Raw genomic sequence first — 19872 nt, 5'->3', positions numbered from 1 at the left:
CTGCTCACTCACCTTTTCTCATCGCAACACCCCAGGCATAGCCATTCAGGTCCTCAGTTTGCCCCCCGCACATCTCTCCCAAACATAAGCATCTGAACAAAATCACATCGCAACCATGGGCAAAACCCGCCGCAACCGCGTGCGTCCCAACCGCAAGGACCCTCTCTCCACGACCCCCAAGCCCCCCTCCGACCCCGAGCTCGCCGCCCTCCGCGAAAAGTCCGTCCTTCCTGTCATCAAGGACCTGCAGAGCGCAGACCCCAAGCGCCGCACCGCTGCCGCCGCCGCCGTCGCCAACCTCGTCGCCGACACGCGCTGTCGCAAGCTCTTCCTGCGCGAGCAGATCGTCCACATCATCCTGAGCGAGACGCTGACCGACGCGAGCCTCGAGAGCCGCGCCGCCGGATGGGACATTCTGAGGCTGCTCGCCGAGGAGGAGGAGGCCGATTTCTGCGTGCACCTGTTCCGATCCGACGTCTTGAGCGCCGTCGAGTTTGCTGCCAAGTTTGTGCGTGCATCCCCCCCCTTCCTCACCTGCAAGGAACAGGATCGCTTTTGACTTGAACGTCCGAGACTGACATGTGCGCCCCAGGTCGTCGAGACGATCAAGTCCAAGGGCGCCAAGACGGGCAAGGCCGAGCAGAAAGTCCTCTGGTCCCTCATCGAGTCGCTGCTCGCCCTGCTGACCGCCCTCTCCGAGGCCCAGGACGACATTCTCGAGGCCATCGTCGCGCTGCCCGCCACCGTCACCCTGCTCTTCCTCGCCCTCGCGAGCGCCGACGCCCCCGCCCCCGTCCGCCTCGACGCCCTCTCGTGCCTGCTGATCCTCACCGAGGACAACCGCCGCCTCGCCGAGCTGGTCGTCGCCGACGAGGACCCCAAGCCCTTCTCGGCGCTGCTCGGCCTGCAGGGCGCGCACGGCGCCGGCCGGGTCCTCGCCTGCGGCGTCCTGCACAACGTCTTTGCCGCGCTCAAGTGGTACGACGGGCAGCCGGCCGGGAACAAGGACCTGTCGGACGCGAGCCTCGTCAGGACGCTGTCGTCGGCCCTGCAGCAGGGGGCCGAGGCGGACGAGACGCTGCCGGCAAGCAGCCAGTGGTCGAAGCCTGCCGAGGTGCTGCAGCTGGCGCTGGAGATTCTGGCTTCCATCGGCACGAGCTTGCAGGAGTCCATGGCGAACAGCCAGGGCAAGGCCGAGGAGGAGGCCAACGGCGACGAGGCGATGGAGGAGGATGGAGAAAAGGCCGAGGCCAAGGACGACGATGAAGACATGGACGATTCCAAGATGGAAGGCGACGACGAGGGGGAGGAGGAAGAGGAAGAGGAGGACGATGATGATGATATTGGTGATATCCAGGCAGACATGGAAATGGTCACGGGTGTGGACAATGACGACGAAGTCGCCTCGGACGATCTTACGACTCTCAGCGAACTAGTGCACAAGGCGGTGCCGGAGATTATGCGCCTCGCCAACTCCTCTACTTCACCCAGCGACGCCAGCCTGCAGGCTCCAGCCCTCTCAGCCCTCAACAACATTGCCTGGTCCGTGGCCTGCTTCGACTTCACCAAGGACGACAACGCATCCATCCTCAGGACCTGGGCTCCTGCCGGCAAGGCCATTTGGGAGAACACCATCTGCGCCGTCCTCGCCGCCAACACGGCCGACGTTGAGCTCGCGTCGCAGGTGACGAGCCTCGCGTGGGCCATTGCCCGCACCCTGCCCGGCGGAAGGATTCCCTTCCAGGGCGAGGAGCACAAGAAGTTCATGGCGCTGTACCAGGCGTCCAAGACGTTGGACAGCAAGGTTGGGGGTGCCGATGACAAGACGAACGGTCGGGACGAGGAGCAGGACCCCTTCCAAGGGCTGGGCGTCAAGTGCATTGGCGTGCTCGGCCAGCTTGCGCTCGACCCGACGCCAGTGGCTCTGAACAGGGAGATTGGCGTGTTTCTGATCACGGTCGTTGCGTCTCTGCCTGACACGCCGGCAGCAGACGTCGTCGAGGCGCTCAACCAACTATTTGACATTTACGGCGATGAGGACGCCATGTGCGATGTGGAGGTCTTCTGGAAGGACAACTTCTTGGCGCAGTTGGAGGGGGTGCAACACAAGGTCAAGACCATGGTCAAGGCGATCAACAAGCGAACGAACAGTGAGCTGAGGACAAGGGCCGATGAGGTGGTGCTTAACCTCGCACGCTTCATCTCGTATAAGAAGAAGAACAAGCCCAAGGCATGAAAAGGGGCCCGTAACAGCTGCAAACAGAGACCTGAATGATGGTATGGCTGGAGAGCGAGCAAAATGTTGGGGTTCTTGGGCCATGGAGGGGTATTTCGATAGTAGCAACAGCAAATGCACCCGGCCTACTTCATTTCATGATCATGCGTCGATGACGATTCAAAGTGTTCCATCACAACCAGGTGGCATGACATACCTTTGGTGACCAAATTGGGAGAAGAGCCCACGAGAGGCAACAGACTGAGCAAACACAAACAACAAGTTAGGGACATGACGGCGACGGTCCATTTTCAAACTCACAAAATATTTCTCGCCCAAACACCTAAACGCCATGACTGTGCCTGGTACACTCCACGCGCCCCGAGGTTGGCAGCGGGCCTTCCTGTAAGAGGCAGGTCAGCCAATGGGCTTCATCTTCTTCTTCTTCTTGCCCTCGCCCGACTTTCCCTTTTGGAAAGTTCGCCAGCTGTCGATGCGCTGGTCACGCGTGGCCTCCCAGTCCTGTTCGTGCTGCCTCTTGCGTTTCCTCTGGTCGAGTTCCTCCTCCTGCTTCTTCTGCTCGCGACCTTCCTCCTGCATCTGACCCTTCAGCTGCCTGCGTCGTCGGTGCTCATTGTCGATGAGGACAACACGGGACTTGTCCCGCCACATTTTGGCAAACTCGGGCGTCTTGAGCTCCTCGCTGTCGACGGTCCACTTGTTCTCACGAATCAGCAGCATGCGGGCGTCGGCAATGGCCTCGTCTAGGCGCTCGCGGTGCTTCTCGTCCATGAGTTCGGTCTGGGCCTTCTTGAGGCGGTCAAAGGCGTCAGGCGCCTGCGGGTTCTTGGTCTTGTCGGGATGGATAAGGAGCGACTTCTTTCGGTAGCACATTTTGATGTCCGAGTCGGGCACACCTGGTTGCAGGTCAAGAACGGCATAGGCATCGAGGCGGAAGGCTTTTAGGATTCTGTCAATCTCGGCGTCCTGCAAATGTCAGCTGGTGCATGGGTTATCTGAGGGCCATGATGGGGGGGGGGACGAAAGGTTGAGGTGTCGCGTGCCTACCTTGTCAAACTCCTTGGCCTCGAGCTCGAGCGCATCGAGCGCATCAGTCTCTTCTTTTGAATCATTGGCCATCGTATTGTGAGGATGGATCAGAGCAGCGAGAGAATCGACAAGTCAGATGAAGAGAGTGGTTGGGTGGTGGTGGCAGCAGGTGTTGTAGTTGGACCAGGGCGACAAAGGAAATGAACGATAGATACAAGGTACCTGTAGGTAGCACGCGCTGAAGTCATCGGCTGACAGGCGGTAGCGTGGCAGGCGGCAGGCGGCAGGCAGCAGACAGCGGCGGCGGGCGGCGTGGGACCCTTGCGAGCAGCTGTCCCGCACTAGCTGCGATAAGACGTTGCGATAAGATTTTCTCTGGCCGACTGCACCTTCCGCCGCCCAAATTTTCGAGGTCCCCGTTGTCGATGAGCGGAACCCTTCTCCAGCCCGACCTTCGTCTCTCAATCTCGACTTCGACATTGAACCCGACAATTGTGGCCTTCTGATACGACGACAGCGTCTTGTCACGATGCCTCGCCGCGAAGCCTCTCCCACGCCGTCCGACGGCGGCTACGACATTGGCGACTCTCTCTTTGCTGTTGATGATGGCGCCAGTGACGATGGCAAGAAGGGCAAGCGCCAGAACGCCGAGCTGGATTTCGATGTTGACGACATTCTTCACGGAGACGATGATGGCGACGACGGAGATGAGGCCTTCATTGCCCTCAAGCAGGCCGCCGCCAACAGGAAAACGACCAACCTCACGGGCAAGGTGAACAAAAAGGGCGGTGGCTTCCAGGTCATGGGTGAGCAGAAAGCTGTCTTGACGACGATGCGTTCGAGCAGCAGCTAACGTGCAAAGGTCTCAATTCGAATCTCCTCCGAGCCATCACGAAGAAGGGTTTTGTGCAGCCGACGCCCATTCAGCGCAAAACCATTCCCTTGATCATGGACCGCAAGGACGTCGTGGGCATGGCCCGCACCGGTTCCGGAAAGACGGCTGCCTTCGTTATTCCCATGATTGAGCGCCTCAAGACGCACAGCGCCAAGTTTGGTGCCCGAGCCCTCATCATGTCGCCGTCTCGCGAACTGGCCATCCAGACGCTGAGAGTCGTCAAGGACTTCAACAAAGGAACGGACCTCAAGGCGGCACTGGTTGTCGGTGGTGACAGCATGGACGAGCAGTTTAGTCTGCTGTCGGCCAACCCCGACATTATCATCGCCACGCCCGGTCGATTCTTGCATTTGAAGGTCGAGATGTCCCTGAACCTTTCCTCCATCCAGTACGTCGTTTTCGACGAAGCCGATCGTCTTTTCGAGATGGGTTTTGCGGCCCAACTCACCGAGATCCTGCATGCGCTTCCCCCTTCGAGGCAAAGTCTGCTGTTCTCCGCGACGCTGCCTGCGTCGCTCGTCGAATTCGCGCGTGCTGGTCTCCAGGATCCCACCCTTGTGCGACTAGATATCGAGACCAAGGTGTCTCCAGACCTCGAAAGTGCCTTTTTTGGCGTCAAGGGAGCCGAAAAGGAAGCGTCCCTCCTGCACATTCTTCACGACATCATCAAGATGCCGCTTGGCAGCCCCGACGGCATGCCTCTTGACGGCAAGCCTAACAAGAAGCGAAAGCGCGGAAAGGACGGCTCGGGCGGCAAGGGAAAGCCTACAGAACACTCAACCATCATTTTCGCGGCGACCAAGCATCACGTTGAATACCTGGCGAACTTGCTGCGGGTGGCTGGTTTCGCCGTATCCTACGTTTATGGTGCGCTCGACCAGGAAGCGCGTAGGATACACACGGAGAACTTTCGCAACGGCAGGTCCAACATCCTGGTCGTCACAGATGTCGCTGCTCGAGGTATCGATATTCCTGTGCTGGCGAATGTCATCAACTACGACTTTCCGCCCCAGCCCAAAGTTTTTGTGCATCGTGTCGGTCGAACTGCCCGTGCCGGTCAACGCGGTTGGGCCTACAGCATCGTTAGGGAGCTCGATGCCCCTTACCTGCTCGATTTGCAGCTATTCTTGGGACGCAAGATGGTGGTCGGCCGTGAGAGCGAGAGCCCGTCCTACAACGAAGAAGTCGTTGTGGGTGCGCTGCCGCGCAACAGGATCGAGGTGCACATGGAGTGGCTGGCCAAAGTCCTGGGCGACCACGAGGATATCGAGGCCACGCGGAGGGTCTCTGTCAAGGCCGAGAAGCTCTACCTCAAGACGCGCAACTCGGCGTCGAGCCAAAGCGCAAGGCGTGCGCGCGAGACGGTCGGGAGCAAGGCGTGGTCACAGCTGCACCCGCTCTTTGACGAGGTCAAGGACGATGATGCGCAGGCGCGGGCGGAGCTGATGGCCAAGGTAAGCGGCTACCGGCCGCACGAGACCATCTTTGAGATTAGCAGGGGCGGGAAGGCGGGCAACAGCGAGGCGGCCGAGGTGATGAAGGAGCTGCGCAAGAGGATCACGCCGAGGAGAGGTCAAGCAGCGGAGGAAGAAATCGATTCGGACGAGGACATGGAGGACTTTGACGACGATGACGACGATGAAGCGGCAATCGGTGAGGGTGCCGATGAGATGGACGGCATCGATGTGGACGACTCAGATGACGACCTCGAGGTGACAGTCTCAAACCCCGACGACAAGAAGAAGAAGGCGGCCAACTCGTACCGTGACGACGAGATCTTCATGGGTTACACGCCCCGCACGATCAACACGGCCGAGGAGCGTGGCTACGGCATCTCCTCCGGCACACAGACTTCGAGCTTCGTCGAGCAGGCGCGCGAAGCGGCGATGAACCTGACCAACGATGACGGCGGCAAGGCACAGTTCGGCGACCAGGCCAAGTCGGGCATGCGTTGGGACAAGAAGCAGAACAAGTACGTGGCGCGCGCCAATGACGAGGACGGCTCCAAGGGCAAGAAGTACATCCGCGGCGAGAGCGGCACCAAGATCGCGGCGAGCTTCCAGAGCGGCCGCTACGACAAGTGGCGCAAGGCCAACAGAATGGGCAAGCCGCGCGTGGGCGAGCTCGAGAAGAGCAACGCGCCGCAGATCCCGACGGGGGTGCGGTACAAGCACAACCTGGAGAAGGCGCCCAAGGAGGCGGACAAGTTCCGTGACGATTACCACGTGCGCAAGAAGAGGGTGGCTGAGGCTAAGGAGAAGCGTATCGGTCGCTTCAAGGACGGCGCCGGCAGCAAGTTCGAGATCAAGGGGGCCGAGGATATTCGCAAGGCGAGGAAAGAGGCGGAGAAGAAGAGGGCCAAGAACGCGAGGCCGTCGCGGAGGAAGTGATAGCTGTTCAGCTCTGGAGAAGGACGAGCAGGACATGTTACATGTCGTTGTATATCCGCATTTAGCGTTTGAAGCTCATTATAGACAATGTCAGACAAGTGAATCGATGTCGATTTCGAGGCTTTTGATAACTCCCATATATTTCCCGACTTGCCGGCAGAAATCAGCTGTATGGCCGTACCAGATCTCTAGGATCGTGCGCCATGCAAGAAAGCCCATGTTGGTTCATCTCTCATGATATTGCAAGTCATCTCAAGTAAATCAAGAAAACCCAAGTACACTGCGAGATGTCTTCATCTGATAGCATTCTCGGCGCATCGCCGTGCCTAGCTTTAAGCAAGCACTCCCTTTGACATGCATCCTTAGCCTTAGCCCCTCTTCCCGTAGTCTATTTGCCGCCCAGGTGGATATGGCCCGACACGACCCTCTGGCCGCCGGCCAAGAACTTGACACTGATCACATTCGAGTGGGCCTCCCATTATGGGACTGATGAGCCTTGGCTCCGCTGCTATTTATACAGCGTCAGGCTGGCACCGATGCAGAAATACTCATGCTCCAAAAATGACTTACGCAATCTTATATGAGGTGACATCAGGATGCTGAATACGGCCAGTCAATCAACAAGTAATACTGCCTCGGGGTCAAATGTACATCAGCTTGCACAGTTTTCTTTGCAGCATCGAGAGCATGGAGCCACTCGGGACCAGTCGCCGGTTTGCGGTCAGAACTTCTAAAGGTTGACTTTGCCGACCTGCTCCAAGTCTTGGCCACAGCCCTGGATGCTGACATGGTTAGACTCAATGTACCTTGAAGGAAGCTGTGCGGTGTGTTGTTTCAGTTGTGTGTTGACTAGTCGGCTTCGAGGCTTTAGATTGCATATCTCACGTGACACACTGCCATGAAGTGTCTTCGCCTTGGACACTTATAGCTCCCTTCGCCAGCATGGCAATGGGATCCGTCCCATGGGGGCTCTGGGCTCTGCCTCAATTTCGTCTTTTCCGCACCCAACTAACATGATTCATCTCAGCTAAGCGTGTTGCAAAACAATGATTAGACGTCCTTTGTGAATGTGCCTCCGGTCCAGACGGAGTCAAACGAGAGACATTGACTTTCCGAGTTCATTCCGGTCACTAGGAAAGCTCTTGATCAGGCGTGTTCTACGTTCGAAAGAGCTCGGCTCGTGTTGGTGTTCCTGCCAGTCCCAACCAGCAAAGCCGCCAATTCGTATGTTCTACTTTGGTCGACTAGCCCATCAGGCTATTAGAGTATTGTCTTTGCTAGAGTGACTGGTTCCGAGTTTCTTGTCTTCTAGTTCTCATCCAAAGCTGAACGCAAGCCCACCGTCTGATGATGTCCTTGAGAAGTATCCCAACCAACATTGGTTGGTGGGTTGGGGAGTTGGACTTTTGTGTTTGATGCACCCATACTCGTGAGTCAAACGCCGTCTGCCGTTCATGATGGTCTTGGCTGAGATGAAGCCGGAATCAAGCTTGATGCCCTGAGTGGTTTCGTACAGCATTTATACTCGAATGTGTTTCAACGGAACACAGCAGCACAACGTTAGCTACCAGCTCAAAGGCCGGTACCTACAGGTAGCTTACCGAGATGCCTAGGTATCCAAGGTAGAGGCACCTTGGTAGCAAGTAGGTATCTTACAGGTTCTGAGAGCCAGCGAGGTCACTGCCAACATGTTTGCACGGAGGTTCCTTCTCTGCATCTCTTTTTTGACTCCATCCCCGCGATCCGTCATTCGCTGGCCAAGTCGAAGCATAGGATCGCCATGGCGTCTACCCAAGAGAGGTCCCTGTCGACCCCGCATGTGTAGGCGTGGGATCTTGTCGAGCGAGAAACTCTCTTCACCGTGTACGATGACGAGTCAAAAGAGAAGAATGACGCGCATCACCTCGCAGCCATGACTGCTCTGCTTGGCCCACCGCCGGCCGAGTTTCTCAAGAGGAGCCAGGAGGCGAACAAATACTGGGAAGACGATGGTACGGACCGCCTTTGGGTCAGAAAACATGGTACCATGTGGATGACTGACAGAAGCTGCCTGATAGGTCAGTGGAAGGGACTCGTACCCTTGCCCGATATAAGCTTTGCGCGTCTTGCGGGGACGCTTCAAGGAGAGGACAAGCAAGTGTTCATCGACTTTGTGCAAGGCTTCCTAGCGTGGCTCCCCGAGGAGAGGCTGGACATTCTGCAGGGTTGCATGCATTCGTGGCCACGAGGCGAAGCCCAGGCCCCCTCTGATCAACAGTGAGCTCGAGTGCAGGAGTGAGGAGTCTACCGCGCTTTTCGCGGCCATGTGTATGGCAGGCCACGTGTAGGCCTGACGTGTAACTACGGACTATGCTGCCGATTTGTGCCATGTGATGAGCACTCATAGACAGCAGTAATCACTCGTATATAGCTCAAGGAGACAGAGGCCGTCGCGCAAAGAGGACGTGGCTGTCGGCACGAGCCGGTCGCTCGGCACGACCGGGGATGGCGCCGAGCCAACAGAGGCCGGCGGGGCATGGACAAGCTCCGGTGCCGGCCCCGCATCGCATCACATCATGCTTCGTGCCCCAACTTTGGCTGCTCATACTCTTCACCTGTCGCCAGCCTTGTTCATTCGCGCACTTCTTCTCTTGTCGCGCCAACAACCAGGAGGTGAAGTACATGAGTAACACACCCAGTACAGGTGACGAACAAGTGATCGCCTCGCCTTTCCGCCTGCTGACGCTTGCAGCATTCCGAAGCTGCCCCACCATAGGAACGATCAATCAGGCCCCGCCTCATCAAAGATCAATCCTCATCGCCAACATTTCCCCTTTTGTGGGCTCTTCTGTTGTAGAAGGCCAAGAAAAGGGTGGACGTGGACGCCATGGCTACGAGAAGTGACAGCCAAGATGTATCCCCGCTCTCGCGGCCACAAGGCGCCGACGAGAACACACCACTGCTTGGAACAACAGACAGCTCCGCGACGACCAACCATCTGACTGTGCCGAGGACCGGACGTGGCCGCAGAGATTCTGACGATAGTGACGAGGGGGACGAAATTGATCCAAACGAGTTTGATCTTCTTCTCGCAAGATCCGTGCCGACATCAGGCGGATTTCTCGAGCCCGAGTCAACTGAGAATCCATTGTTGAGAGGTGCCCGTCGCTACAGCTCGGTTTCCAGACAGCGAGCCGGTGCGACGACGAGTCACAGCCAGAGCCAGAGCCAGAGCCGAAAGAGTCCACGGCCGTCAATCGTTGACCATGTTGCGAATGGTGCTGACGACCAAGACGGACCGTCGTCCCCCTACCTCGACGCCGAGGACGATGACGGCGACCCCCTCCTCCCGAACAGCCACGACGATGCCAAAGCGTCCCCCTACCTGAACGGCGTCAGCACCCGCCGCTTCTGGTGCATCTTCAGCATGATCCTGACGCTAAACTTCATCGCCTGCTTCGACGGCACCATCATGGCCTCGAGCCACCCCGTCATCACCTCCTACTTCAACGCCTCCAACAGCGCGTCCTGGCTCTCGACCGCCTTCCTGCTCACCTCGACCAGCTTCCAGCCCCTGCTGGGACGCATCTCGGACTCGGTGGGACGGAAACCGCCCTACCTGATCACCATGTTCATCTTTGCCATGGCCAACGTGTGGTGTGCCACGGCCACGAGCATGACAAGCTTCATCTTTGCCAGAGCCGCGTGCGGCCTCGGCGCCGGAGGCATGATGACGCTGGGGAGTATCATCATCAGTGACATGGTGACCATTGAGTACGTCTTCTGCCTCCTCAAAGAGAGTGTGGCCATGCCATTCGTCATGACACTGACCATGTTTCTAGGGCACGAGGCGAGTACCAGTCCTACCTCAACATCACCTACGGCATCGGTTCGGCTCTTGGCGCTGCTCTCGGCGGTGCCATGGCCGACCACCTTGGCTGGCGGTGGGAGTTTGGCATCCAGGTGCTCCCCATTCTCGTCTGCGTCCTGGTCGCCTTTCTGGCCGTGCCCCATGACCTCGGCATCGTGGGCAAGCGAGAGACGTTCCTGGAGGCTCTCCAGGCGTTTGACGCGAGGGGCTCACTGCTGCTGACCATGTCCATCACATCACTTGTGCTCGGCCTGGTAAGTCACTAGACTGAATCATTTGGCCACGAAGAAGACTAATCCGATGCGCCCTCGAGCGCCTGGCAGAACCTGGGAGGAAACGTGCTGCCCTGTAAGTACACCTGACGTCCATGTGCCGCAGCTCGGACTGACAGAAACTCGCAGGGTCCCATCCGTTCGTCATGGCGGCGCTCGTCACCTTTTCCGTCGCCTTCCCGACCTTTCTCTACAGCCAGTCGCTGGCCACGCGTCCCATCATGCCTCTCCATCTCGTCCGGCACGCGCCGCGCATGAACCTCATCTTTGCCAACGCGCTCGCCTCGATCCTCACCAACGCCATCCTCTTCAACATGCCCCTCTACTTCCAGGCCGTCCTCCTGCTGTCGGCCACCGACTCGGGCCTCCGCCTCGTGATCCCGTCGGTCGTGGCCTCCACGGCCGGCGCCATCACGGGCCTCCTCATCACGCGCACGCGCCGCCTCAAGTGGCCCCTCGCCGCCGGCGCGACCTTTTTCGTCCTCGGCACCCTCGCCCTCGCCAGCCTGCAGCGCGGCTGGCCGGCCCTCGGCTACCTCGCCGTCCTCGTGCCGCACGCCCTGGGCCAGGGCTTCCAGTTCCCCGGCACCTTCATGGCCGTGCTCGCCGTGTCGGCGCAGCGCGACCAGGCCGTCGTCACGAGCACCCTCATCCTCTGGCGCAGCCTCGGCATGGTCCTCGGCATCGCCGCCAGCAGCCTCGTCATGCAGAACGCCCTCGTCGTCTACCTCGACCGCCACGTCGCCGGGCCCGCCAAGGCCGACATCATCGCCCGCGTCCGCGAGAGCGTCGAGACGGTCGCCGCCCTCGAGGGCCCCGCGCGCGAGCAGGTCGTGCTGAGCTACGAGGCTGCGCTGCGCCTGACCTTTCTGTGCTGTGTCGCCGTGGCGTTCGTGTCGTGGTGCCTGATCGTGCCGGTGAAGCTGCCGAGGCTTGGGCAGAGGAAGTGAGCCTGCTCTGATGCGCTGTTCCCTTTTCTCTCCCGTTGGTTTCCCTTCCTCTGCCGTTCTGTTTCCCATTTTTGGGTCCATGTATCTGCGGCATGCATGATTATGAGGGGCACATCGTGGCAAGTTGGATCGCTTGGCGAGTGTCCGCTGCGGGCAGTCTTGATGCTTCAGGTTGAATGTCAGGTTATGCAGAAAGAATGGAACGGCACAGTAGGCCCACGGGGCGCACATATCAAGTCACCCATCCAATACAACATGTACGTCAACGAAGTGGTGCACTGCGTAAAGCCGTCCTTCGTAGTCTTACGGATAGGACTGCAACCCACCACACGCCGACACGGGCGTTCCATCGGTAGGCCGGCCCACGGCCGTCAGCGACTAAAACCAAGAACACCAACCGTCTCGTACGCGCAAGCCCAGTACTGTACAACATTCTCATCGTTCAACACGGCATCAGTGAACGCCATTAGCCCCGTCGCCCCTGAGCGTGTCCAGCTCGTCCTTGGTCCGCCTGTACATCTCCTGCGCCTCCCTCTCCCTGCGGCTGACGAAGCCGACCTCCTCGCGCAACGCCTCGAGACGGCGCGCGATGGCCACCTCCTCCGAGATGGCCAGCGTCTTGAAGCCGTGGAGTGCATTGTTCGCCTTCTCCAGCGCCTCGTGCGCGCCGTTCATCTTCTCGCGCAGCAGCGCCTGGCGCTTCAGGTAGCCGCCGAGGTGCAGCTTCAGCTTCGTCTCCAGCTTGGTGCCCCGGTCTGCCGACGCGATGATCGAGTCCTGCACGGTCTGCAACATGTTAGCCATGACGTCCTCCATCTCCTGTTGCTTCTCGGGACGACCTACATCGAACGCGGCGCGCATGACTGTCTCCTGGTGGCGCTCTTCGTCATCGTCGTAGCAGCCGAGACCGAGGAGGAGAGAACTGCTGCTGCGGCTTTCAAAGTGCTGTTGGACCTGCTCGAGGCCTGGGATTTCCGCCGTCTCCGCCGCGATCGCCTGCCGAGCCGCGGCCAGGTCACTGTCGCCGATGACATCCAGCGGAGGCGCGGACCCCTTCACCTTGCCTCCGGGCTGGGGGAATTTGGTCGCGTCGTTGGCGATGAGCTTGGCGGCTTCCGCGGCAATCAGGCCCTCGGGTCCATCGCCGATTTTGGATGCCAGCGAGACCAACGCAGAAATGTTGATGGAGACCGGCCGGGGCAGGTCCTTCTGCATGACCTGAGACCGTCGTTTCTGTTCTAACGCCTCCAGAGCCTCGCGGGTCTCCCGATCGCGGCGATCACGGCGCGAGGCGTCCTCGCGCAGCTCGTCGTCCGTCTTGACGACCTCTTGCTGTTCCTCGGGAAGCTCGAGCTCCCACTCGACATCCTTCGGCTTCGGCAGAGATGCGAGGCCTTGCTTCAGCTGGTTGCGTACGGCCAGCTCGCGCATCTTCACATCGCGGGGTGTGGCGCCGACCTGCGAAGTGCCGTCCTCGTTGAGGGCAAAGCTGTCCCGAGGCGTTCGCATGGGCGTCTGCCCTGGCCGGCCCGGTGTCGCTCCTACGGCGTTTGCACCAGCTCTCAAGGGTGTGGCCAGGGGGTTGGGCGTGGATACAACGTGCTTCCGCGGCGCAATGCCATCAAAGCCTGTCGACTGGGTGCCCTCGTGTAGAGGCGTGTTCTCCCCGCCCAGCAGGGACGATTGTGTGTTTGTCAGGGCGCGAATGTTTCGGAGTTCGTTGGCAATGTGGTCTTCTTGCGCAGGCGCGCGAGGTGTGCGGATGGGCGTGCCGTTGTTGAGCGTCGAATATTCGCTGACGAGGCCGCGCGTCGAGTCGTTCTCGGCTTGTCGGGCCAGATTGCTGGCACGCTCACCCATCATACCCATCTTGACGATATCCTCGAGCTCGCCGTCGCTGACCTGCGGGGCAGGCAGGTTAAGTGCCCGCCTCTTGCTGCTCTGCTCCGCCTCTCTGATCTTCTGCTGCTGACCGGCCTTCATGGCGGCCTGGTGCGACGCCGACGCACCGTCCTTGTCCTTCTTCCTCCTCTTGCTGTCGCCGTCGTCGTCGCCGTCTCCTTTCCGCTTGTTGGCGAGGTGCTGTTTCCGCGGGTCGAACGCCTCGCGCGCGCGCTCGTTGGCGACAATCTCGTCGGCGGTATCGTAGAAGCCCGGCACGGCCTTTTTCTCAAAGGGAATGTCGGCATTGTAGTCCATCTGGCCCTTCTTCCGCGTGACGACCTTGATGTTGATGCCGGCCGTCTTGAGCTCGCGACGCTTCTGCAGCGAGGCCAGACGGCGCGACTCCTCCTGCTGCCTCTCGCGGGCCTTGCGCTTGGCCTTTTTGCCCTGCGTGTTGGCGAGACGCGCACGCGCCTCGCTCAGCATCTCCTTCTCGTCCTCGTCGAGATCGATCGTGTCGGGCCGCGCCGGCTTGCTCTCGGGGTCCGGGTCGAGCTCGCCGGGCCGCAAGCGCCGCACGTCGTCGGCAGAGGGGGCCTGCGTCTCGGCGCCGTCGGGCCCCGTCAGGCCCAGGCCGCCGGCCTCGCGGGCCTCGGCCTCGTCGAGGAGCTTCTGGTAGCGCTCGAGGCACTGGTTGGCGGTGCGGCCGACGACGGGGGCAATGGTGCGCCACTGGGTCGGCATGAGCTTGGCGAGGTGCAGGAGCTTCTCGTCCTCCTCCTTGCTCCATTCGATCTTCTTGATGCTGGGGTCGAGCCATTCGTTCCATCGCGCTTTGCACTGCTTGGGCGTCTTGCGCGCCAGCAGGGACGACACGCGCGCCCATTGGTTGAGGCCATATTTCGAGACGGAGGCCTTGAGGATCTCATCCTCAATGTTGGTCCAGACGCCTCCCTTGACGACGGGCATTTTGGCGGTGGGATAGCGGAGTGATGGTTGGAGGAGGGGGAGCTGTCCAGCCTGATGCTGGAGTAGCAGGCAGAAAATGAAGATGGACGCGATGATGGGACGCGGGTTACGTAAGGTGCTTTCCCGCGCTGGCGGCTTACATGCTTTAGATGCATTCACTGGCAATGAGGGTGGATCCGGATTCTTGCATAGTATGCGCTGAGACTGCCGAGTGGGGCGGTACACTGACGTAGATCGCCAAGGTACCCATTTCACTTCAACCAACGTTAAACAACCAGGGCAGCCAGAAAAGGATCATTTCCTCAGTCAGTCATATTAAAAGTGTTCCCATTATGAAACGATTCACCTTCATTTCACAATCGACACCTGAATGAGGCTCCATCTGCAGAGCATACTGTCACTGTTGACCCACGTGCTTCCGCCCGCCTTTCATGAGGGGTTAGTCAATACTAAAGGTCCAGCAACCCCATCATTGTGACATGTCAAGATTTGAGTGCGTTTCACGATTTCAACCGGGATGAATAGGAGAAGACGAAAAGGTGGATGAGGATGATTGGAAGACCGCCGAAGTATGTACAACAAAAGTTCCTCCACAGTGAGCCAAACTTTTGAGGGGATATCAGAGCCAGATCCCGTCGAAAACAAAAACCGTCTACTTGACTTGACGCCTGCACGTGGTGCCGCTACACATTGGGGATGCCCTGGTACTCCGCGTAACCGAGCGCAAGGTTCATGTTCTCTGTAGCGCATCTCATCAGTGACTCGGTCAATAGCATGCTCGGAAAGGGGGTACGCACGCAGGCACTGGGTAGCAGCTCCCTTGTTAAGGTTGTCCATGGAGACGCAGCTTTGGAGGGGTCAGCACGACGGTCATACGTGGAGTACCACCAAAAAAACTTACATGACGACACGCTTGCCGGTGTTGTCGACGGCGAAGCCTCCAATCTCGCAGTGGTGCAGCGAGGACACGGATCGCACGAGGGGCGCCTCGCCCACGACCTTGACGAGCTTCTCGCCGGCATAGCGGTCCTGGTACAGCTGGCGGATGTCGCGCGAGGTCATGGTCTTGTTGAGGGTGATGTTGATGGTGAGGTGGATGGAGCGGAACCAGCTGGCGACGTGGGGGATAAAGGCAACAGAGGTGCCGAGGTGGTGGCTGATCTCCCGCTCGTGGACGTGGCCCGTCAGACTGTAGGGGATGAGGTTGTCCTTCAGCAGGTTGACGTCGTTCTTGGGGGACGGCTTCGTGCCGGCGCCCGAGTAGCCCGAGACGCCAAAGACGACAGGCTCCCCGGCGAGGTGCTCGACCAGAGGCGCGATGCCGAGCTGGGCGGCCGTGGCGTAGCATCCGGGGTTGGAGATGCGGGTGGACGGGAAAATGTCGGAGCGCTTGGTGAGCTCGGGAAGTCCATAGGCCCACTCCTTGTCGAAGCGATAGTCGGCAGAGAGGTCGACAATGACGCTGCCGCCGCTCTTGCCCTTCTGCGATTCGTTGATAGCATCGACGTAGGGCTTGCACACGCCGTTGGGCAGGGCCATGACCCAGCAGTCGACCTCGCCCTTGGCGTCGAGCTGGGCAGCATCCTCGGGCGTCAGGTGTTCGTAGATGACCTTGCGCTTGGTGTATCGCTCAAGCTCCTTGCCGGCGAGCTCTCGTGACGACACATGGCGCAGGTCCATGTAGGGGTGGGCTTCGAAGAGGTCGATCAGAGCCTGACCGGTGTATCCACGGGCGCCAATCAGGGCGATGCGGGACGGGACGTCATTCGAGGCATTCTTCTTGTCGAGCGGGGGGTTGGGGTTCGTAGTGGTAGCGTAGCCCTGTCGTTGCTGGCGCACCGGTGTGGATGGCGTGCAAAGGCGAGCCGACGCGACGGCCAGCGTCCTCGCCGTCGAGAGGTTACGGGCGTTGTTGATGCTGTGGTTTCGGCCGAGGACAATTGGGCTGGGGCTCGGAGGAGCCACGGACGCAGATCGTCGAAGGAGTTGGCGGGCGCCGGCGCGCGCCACCGTGGAAGTGGAAGGAATCATGGGTTCGGATGCTTCTCAATCCAATTGAGTCGCTGGTGGACGGTAGGGAATTTAGCAGGGCTAGGAAAAGGAAAATCTATCGGTGAGAGGTGAAAAGAGGCGGGTGTGGTAGTGAGGCTCAGAATCGACCCCAATCAGTTCGTGCCCGAGATCGGTGGATGAGTCAAGTACTCCTTACTGTGCCTTACTGAGGAAAGGTGAGGAGGGGCTCCGGTTTTTTTTTTTTCCTAAGTCCTGTGTGACCGCTGTGGCTGAGAATTGGCGGTCCATCGACGATGGGTGGCGCAGTGCTCTCTTTGAGATAAGCCTTCTCTTCTGCCTGGAGATCGACCAGCCAGACGGTACTTGTGCGTTGTCTCTATTGGAGTTAGGATGTATATCTCGCCCAATTTACCTCCTGAAGTACACATCGAGCTTGGACGCGACTTGTGCCATTTCCCCAGCTCTCTGACCTTTGTATCACCAGAGAGAGAGAGAGAGAGAGGAAGAGAGTTTCGACAGCCCGACGGTGAGTAGGACGTGACATTTGAAAGATCAGATGTGATGAGTAGAATCTCAGATGCTGGACAATACGACAGGAAGCCTCTGAAGGAGGTATTCTGGCCACAGCGCAATGGAAAAAGAGCTCCAGGAAGCCAGCGCAGTAGCCCCTCCGCAAGGTCCGCGGCGGACCATGATCCCTGTCCGCCCATACCTCTCTCTGTCCTGAGAATGCTGCTTGGTCATGCGAATCGACCCCTGGAGCAACCAGCAACTGGCGCTGCACTGCATCGTCATCGTTAGCCGCCTTTCGTTGTTTGCCATCCAAGCCATCACATCACTGCGATCTCAATTGCCATGTCATCCCCACACTTGGCTCATCACTCTAGGCCCTGATGGCCTCATCATCATCATCTTCTTCTTATCTATCCCTCTAGCCCCCCATTCAATCCCATCTTTCGGACTGTGCTCCATCTACAATTTCGTTCACGCGCGCAATGGACCACAACTAACCCTGCCCATCCCCCACCTCCACACTATACCATTCGGGCCAAGTGGGACATCACGTTTGCGCCTATTGATTCACCATCTATCCAACCTCGGCGAAGCTCCTCTGCTTTGCAGCTTGCAACCGGGACTCAACGCCGTCTCGCAAGACACCTTCTCGCCATGTCGGCGCCCAAGACCTATGCAGCCGTTGTGGCTGACGAACAAGACCCCGTCCTCGGCTCGCCACTCAACCCAGCAAACAACTTGAACGCGACGAGTCCCTTTCTTCGCAACATGGACGGCGACAATGACGAACAAGGCGCAAGGGCGGCAGGTTGGGATGCAGCAGCCGAATTTGATGGCCTTCCCTGGTGGCAGGTCCCATCTGTACGAGCTTCCTTTCCAGCTTCCTATGCAGCCAGCTTCTAACCAGGTGCTCCATGTCAGGTCACTTGGCTGCTGGTGCCCTTCTTCATCTTCGCCATGGCCTTTGGTGGCATGATTGTTCCGAAACTCAACCTGTGAGTGCGGAGACCCAGGCAGTCCTGTGAAATGGGCTTGTGTGCTGACGAGGACTTGCCCCTAGCATCGTCGATTTGGTGTGCCGGAAGCACTTTGCAGACGAAACCTTGCTCGACCCCAACTTTACCTTTATCCCTGTGGTTCTGGGTGCCGACAATCCGCAATGCTTTATACCCGAAGTGAAGAAGAGTGTTTCCATGTTTACCATGGCCATCAACCTCACCGTCGGTATCCTGTCAGCCTTTACTGCTCCCAAGTTCGGCCAGCTTTCAGACCGGTACGGTCGAACCAAGTTCTTGGCCCTGGCGTCCATTGGCGGCATCAGTGCCGAGATCATCACCATCCTCTGCGCCAAGTACCCAGATGTAGTCCACTACAACTGGCTCATCGTTGCTGCCGTCTGCGATGGCTTGACCGGTTCATTTACCGCCGGCGGCATCCTCAGCAACTCGTATGCGAGCGACTGCACGCCCCCCTCAAAACGTGCCGTGGTCATCGGTCGCCTCCACGCCTGTCTCTTCACCGGCCTGGCCGTCGGACCCCTCCTCGCAGGCTTTCTCGTGGCCGCAACGGGCACCCTCCTCTCCGTGTTCTATGCCCTTTTGATCTGCCACATCTTCTTCCTCTTCTTCGTTGGCTTTGTTGTACCCGAGTCGCTTTCCCAGCAGCGCCGCCTCCGCGCGCAAAAAGAGCACGCCGACGAGCAGGACGACCGCAGCGCTCGCGGGACCTGGCTCGCTCCTCTGCACGTGGCCAACGTCCTGGCGCCTCTCAAGGCCCTCTGGCCAACCAAGGCCGGCAGCTCGCCCGCTCTGCGCAGGAACCTGGTGGCGCTCGCGACCATCGACATGATCATTGCGGGCGTCGCCATGAGCGTCGGCACCGTCCTCCTGCTCTACTGCGAGTCCGACGACACCTGGGGCTGGGGCACGGTCGAGAGCTCGCGCTTCATCTCGCTCCTGTCGTGGGTGCGCGTCTTCGTCCTGCTCGCCATCCTGCCCGCCATCAACCACGTCTTCCGCGTCCGCCCCAACGCACGCCGCGCCCGCGCGTCCGGCTCGGCCGTCCCCGACGCCAACCAGGGCGCCGACGCGCTCGACATTTGGCTGCTGCGCACCGCCCTCGTGTCCGACATCCTCGGCGGCACGGGCTACATGCTCGCCCGCCACGAGGGCGTCTTCGTCTTCGCCGGCATGCTGACCGCCATGGGTGGGCTCGGCGGCGCCACCGTCCAGGCCGCCCTTACGAAGCACGTGCCCTCCCAGCAGGTCGGCCAGCTGCTGGGCGCCATCGGGCTGCTGCAGGCGCTGTCGCGGATCGTCGGGCCCATCGCCTTCAACAGCCTCTACGCCGTGACCGTGGGAAGGTTTGACACGGCCATCTTTGCGCTGCTGGTCAGCCTGTTCCTGCTCGCCTTCTTGGCCACGTGGTTGGTCAGGCCGCATGGTATGTTGCAGTTTTTTTTTTTTTATTTTTTTTTTCTTTTTTCTTTGCTAATTCATCCTGCAGTCTACTTGAGACATGACGACGAGCCTGTTGGCCCGGACGAACCTGCCGGGGAGGAAGAGCCTCTTCTTCAGGAGCAGCGTGAGCGTGGTAGGTCCGCTGTCGAGTCGCAGGTCGCAGCCAGTGGGTGATCGAACCGTCCTTCACCTGACGTTGCGGGAAAGTGTTTTTATTTGGTGCAAGGGTGCGGAGCGCGGGCGTTACGGTTACAGCATACACGGAAAGTGACATGACCGGGTAGAGGGGCGCATTTACAGTGATTGGTTCGTTGGATCAGGGAGACGGAGTTGATTACATTACACGAGATTTTTGTCCATGGTCACATCAGACAGACAGGCCATGTTGTCAGTTATTTTAAAGATACATAAC

General features: G+C 59.3%; 8 protein-coding genes across 8 annotated transcripts; 5 read left to right on the top strand and 3 right to left on the bottom strand.

Moving 5' to 3' along the window:
* Window positions 1-115: 115 nt before the first annotated feature.
* Window positions 116-2236, top strand: VDAG_10258 (uncharacterized protein; the record flags this gene model as incomplete). Its single annotated transcript, XM_009659875.1, has 2 exons — window positions 116-508; window positions 593-2236. 2 exons carry the CDS (start codon window positions 116-118, stop codon window positions 2234-2236), a joined length of 2037 nt encoding a protein of 678 aa, XP_009658170.1.
* Window positions 2237-2632: 396 nt separating this feature from the next.
* On the bottom strand, window positions 2633-3355 carry VDAG_10257 (DnaJ domain-containing protein; the record flags this gene model as incomplete). The annotated part of the gene is made up of 2 exons (XM_009659874.1): window positions 2633-3202; window positions 3284-3355. The coding sequence occupies 2 exons, from the start codon at window positions 3353-3355 to the stop codon at window positions 2633-2635; spliced, it is 642 nt and encodes a 213-aa protein (XP_009658169.1).
* A 439-nt stretch (window positions 3356-3794) lies between these two features.
* On the top strand, window positions 3795-6550 carry VDAG_10256 (ATP-dependent RNA helicase DBP10; the record flags this gene model as incomplete). Its single annotated transcript, XM_009659873.1, has 2 exons — window positions 3795-4071; window positions 4128-6550. The coding sequence occupies 2 exons, from the start codon at window positions 3795-3797 to the stop codon at window positions 6548-6550; spliced, it is 2700 nt and encodes an 899-aa protein (XP_009658168.1).
* Window positions 6551-8462: 1912 nt separating this feature from the next.
* Window positions 8463-8810, top strand: VDAG_10255 (uncharacterized protein; the record flags this gene model as incomplete). Its single annotated transcript, XM_009659872.1, has 2 exons — window positions 8463-8541; window positions 8608-8810. 2 exons carry the CDS (start codon window positions 8463-8465, stop codon window positions 8808-8810), a joined length of 282 nt encoding a protein of 93 aa, XP_009658167.1.
* A 606-nt stretch (window positions 8811-9416) lies between these two features.
* Window positions 9417-11622, top strand: VDAG_10254 (multidrug resistance protein fnx1; the record flags this gene model as incomplete). The annotated part of the gene is made up of 4 exons (XM_009659871.1): window positions 9417-10303; window positions 10372-10654; window positions 10724-10748; window positions 10802-11622. 4 exons carry the CDS (start codon window positions 9417-9419, stop codon window positions 11620-11622), a joined length of 2016 nt encoding a protein of 671 aa, XP_009658166.1.
* A 453-nt stretch (window positions 11623-12075) lies between these two features.
* VDAG_10253 (pre-mRNA-splicing factor cef-1) lies at window positions 12076-14475 on the bottom strand (the record flags this gene model as incomplete). Its single annotated transcript, XM_009659870.1, has 2 exons — window positions 12076-12408; window positions 12466-14475. 2 exons carry the CDS (start codon window positions 14473-14475, stop codon window positions 12076-12078), a joined length of 2343 nt encoding a protein of 780 aa, XP_009658165.1.
* A 523-nt stretch (window positions 14476-14998) lies between these two features.
* Window positions 14999-16662, bottom strand: VDAG_10252 (arg-6). The gene is made up of 3 exons (XM_009659869.1): window positions 15377-16662; window positions 15273-15322; window positions 14999-15214 (listed from the first exon to the last, which is right to left on the bottom strand). Exons 1-3 carry the CDS (start codon window positions 16504-16506, stop codon window positions 15159-15161), a joined length of 1236 nt encoding a protein of 411 aa, XP_009658164.1. The 5' UTR covers window positions 16507-16662; the 3' UTR covers window positions 14999-15158.
* Window positions 16663-17655: 993 nt separating this feature from the next.
* On the top strand, window positions 17656-19634 carry VDAG_10251 (uncharacterized protein; the record flags this gene model as incomplete). Its single annotated transcript, XM_009659868.1, has 4 exons — window positions 17656-17862; window positions 17923-17996; window positions 18062-19443; window positions 19507-19634. 4 exons carry the CDS (start codon window positions 17656-17658, stop codon window positions 19632-19634), a joined length of 1791 nt encoding a protein of 596 aa, XP_009658163.1.
* Window positions 19635-19872: the final 238 nt, after the last annotated feature.

The sequence above is a fragment of the Verticillium dahliae genome, genomic scaffold (assembly GCF_000150675.1).
Source record: "Verticillium dahliae VdLs.17 supercont1.34 genomic scaffold, whole genome shotgun sequence".
NCBI lineage: Eukaryota > Fungi > Ascomycota > Sordariomycetes > Glomerellales > Plectosphaerellaceae > Verticillium > Verticillium dahliae.
Note: the sequence above shows the minus strand (reverse complement) of the source record. Positions and strands in the feature narration are given on the sequence as shown.

What these genes read in the sequence shown, in the direction of transcription:
- VDAG_10252 (XM_009659869.1), bottom strand. Translation starts at nt 16,506, where the DNA reads ATGATTCCTTCCACTTCCACGGTGGCGCGCGCCGGCGCCCGCCAACTC. An exon ending in ACCGGCAAGCGTGTCGTCAT is followed by an intron (nt 15,323 to 15,376) that starts GTAAGTTTTTTT and finishes ACCCCTCCAAAG; the next exon opens with CTGCGTCTCCATGGACAACC. An exon ending in AGCTGCTACCCAGTGCCTGC is followed by an intron (nt 15,215 to 15,272) that starts GTGCGTACCCCC and finishes GATGCGCTACAG; the next exon opens with AGAACATGAACCTTGCGCTC.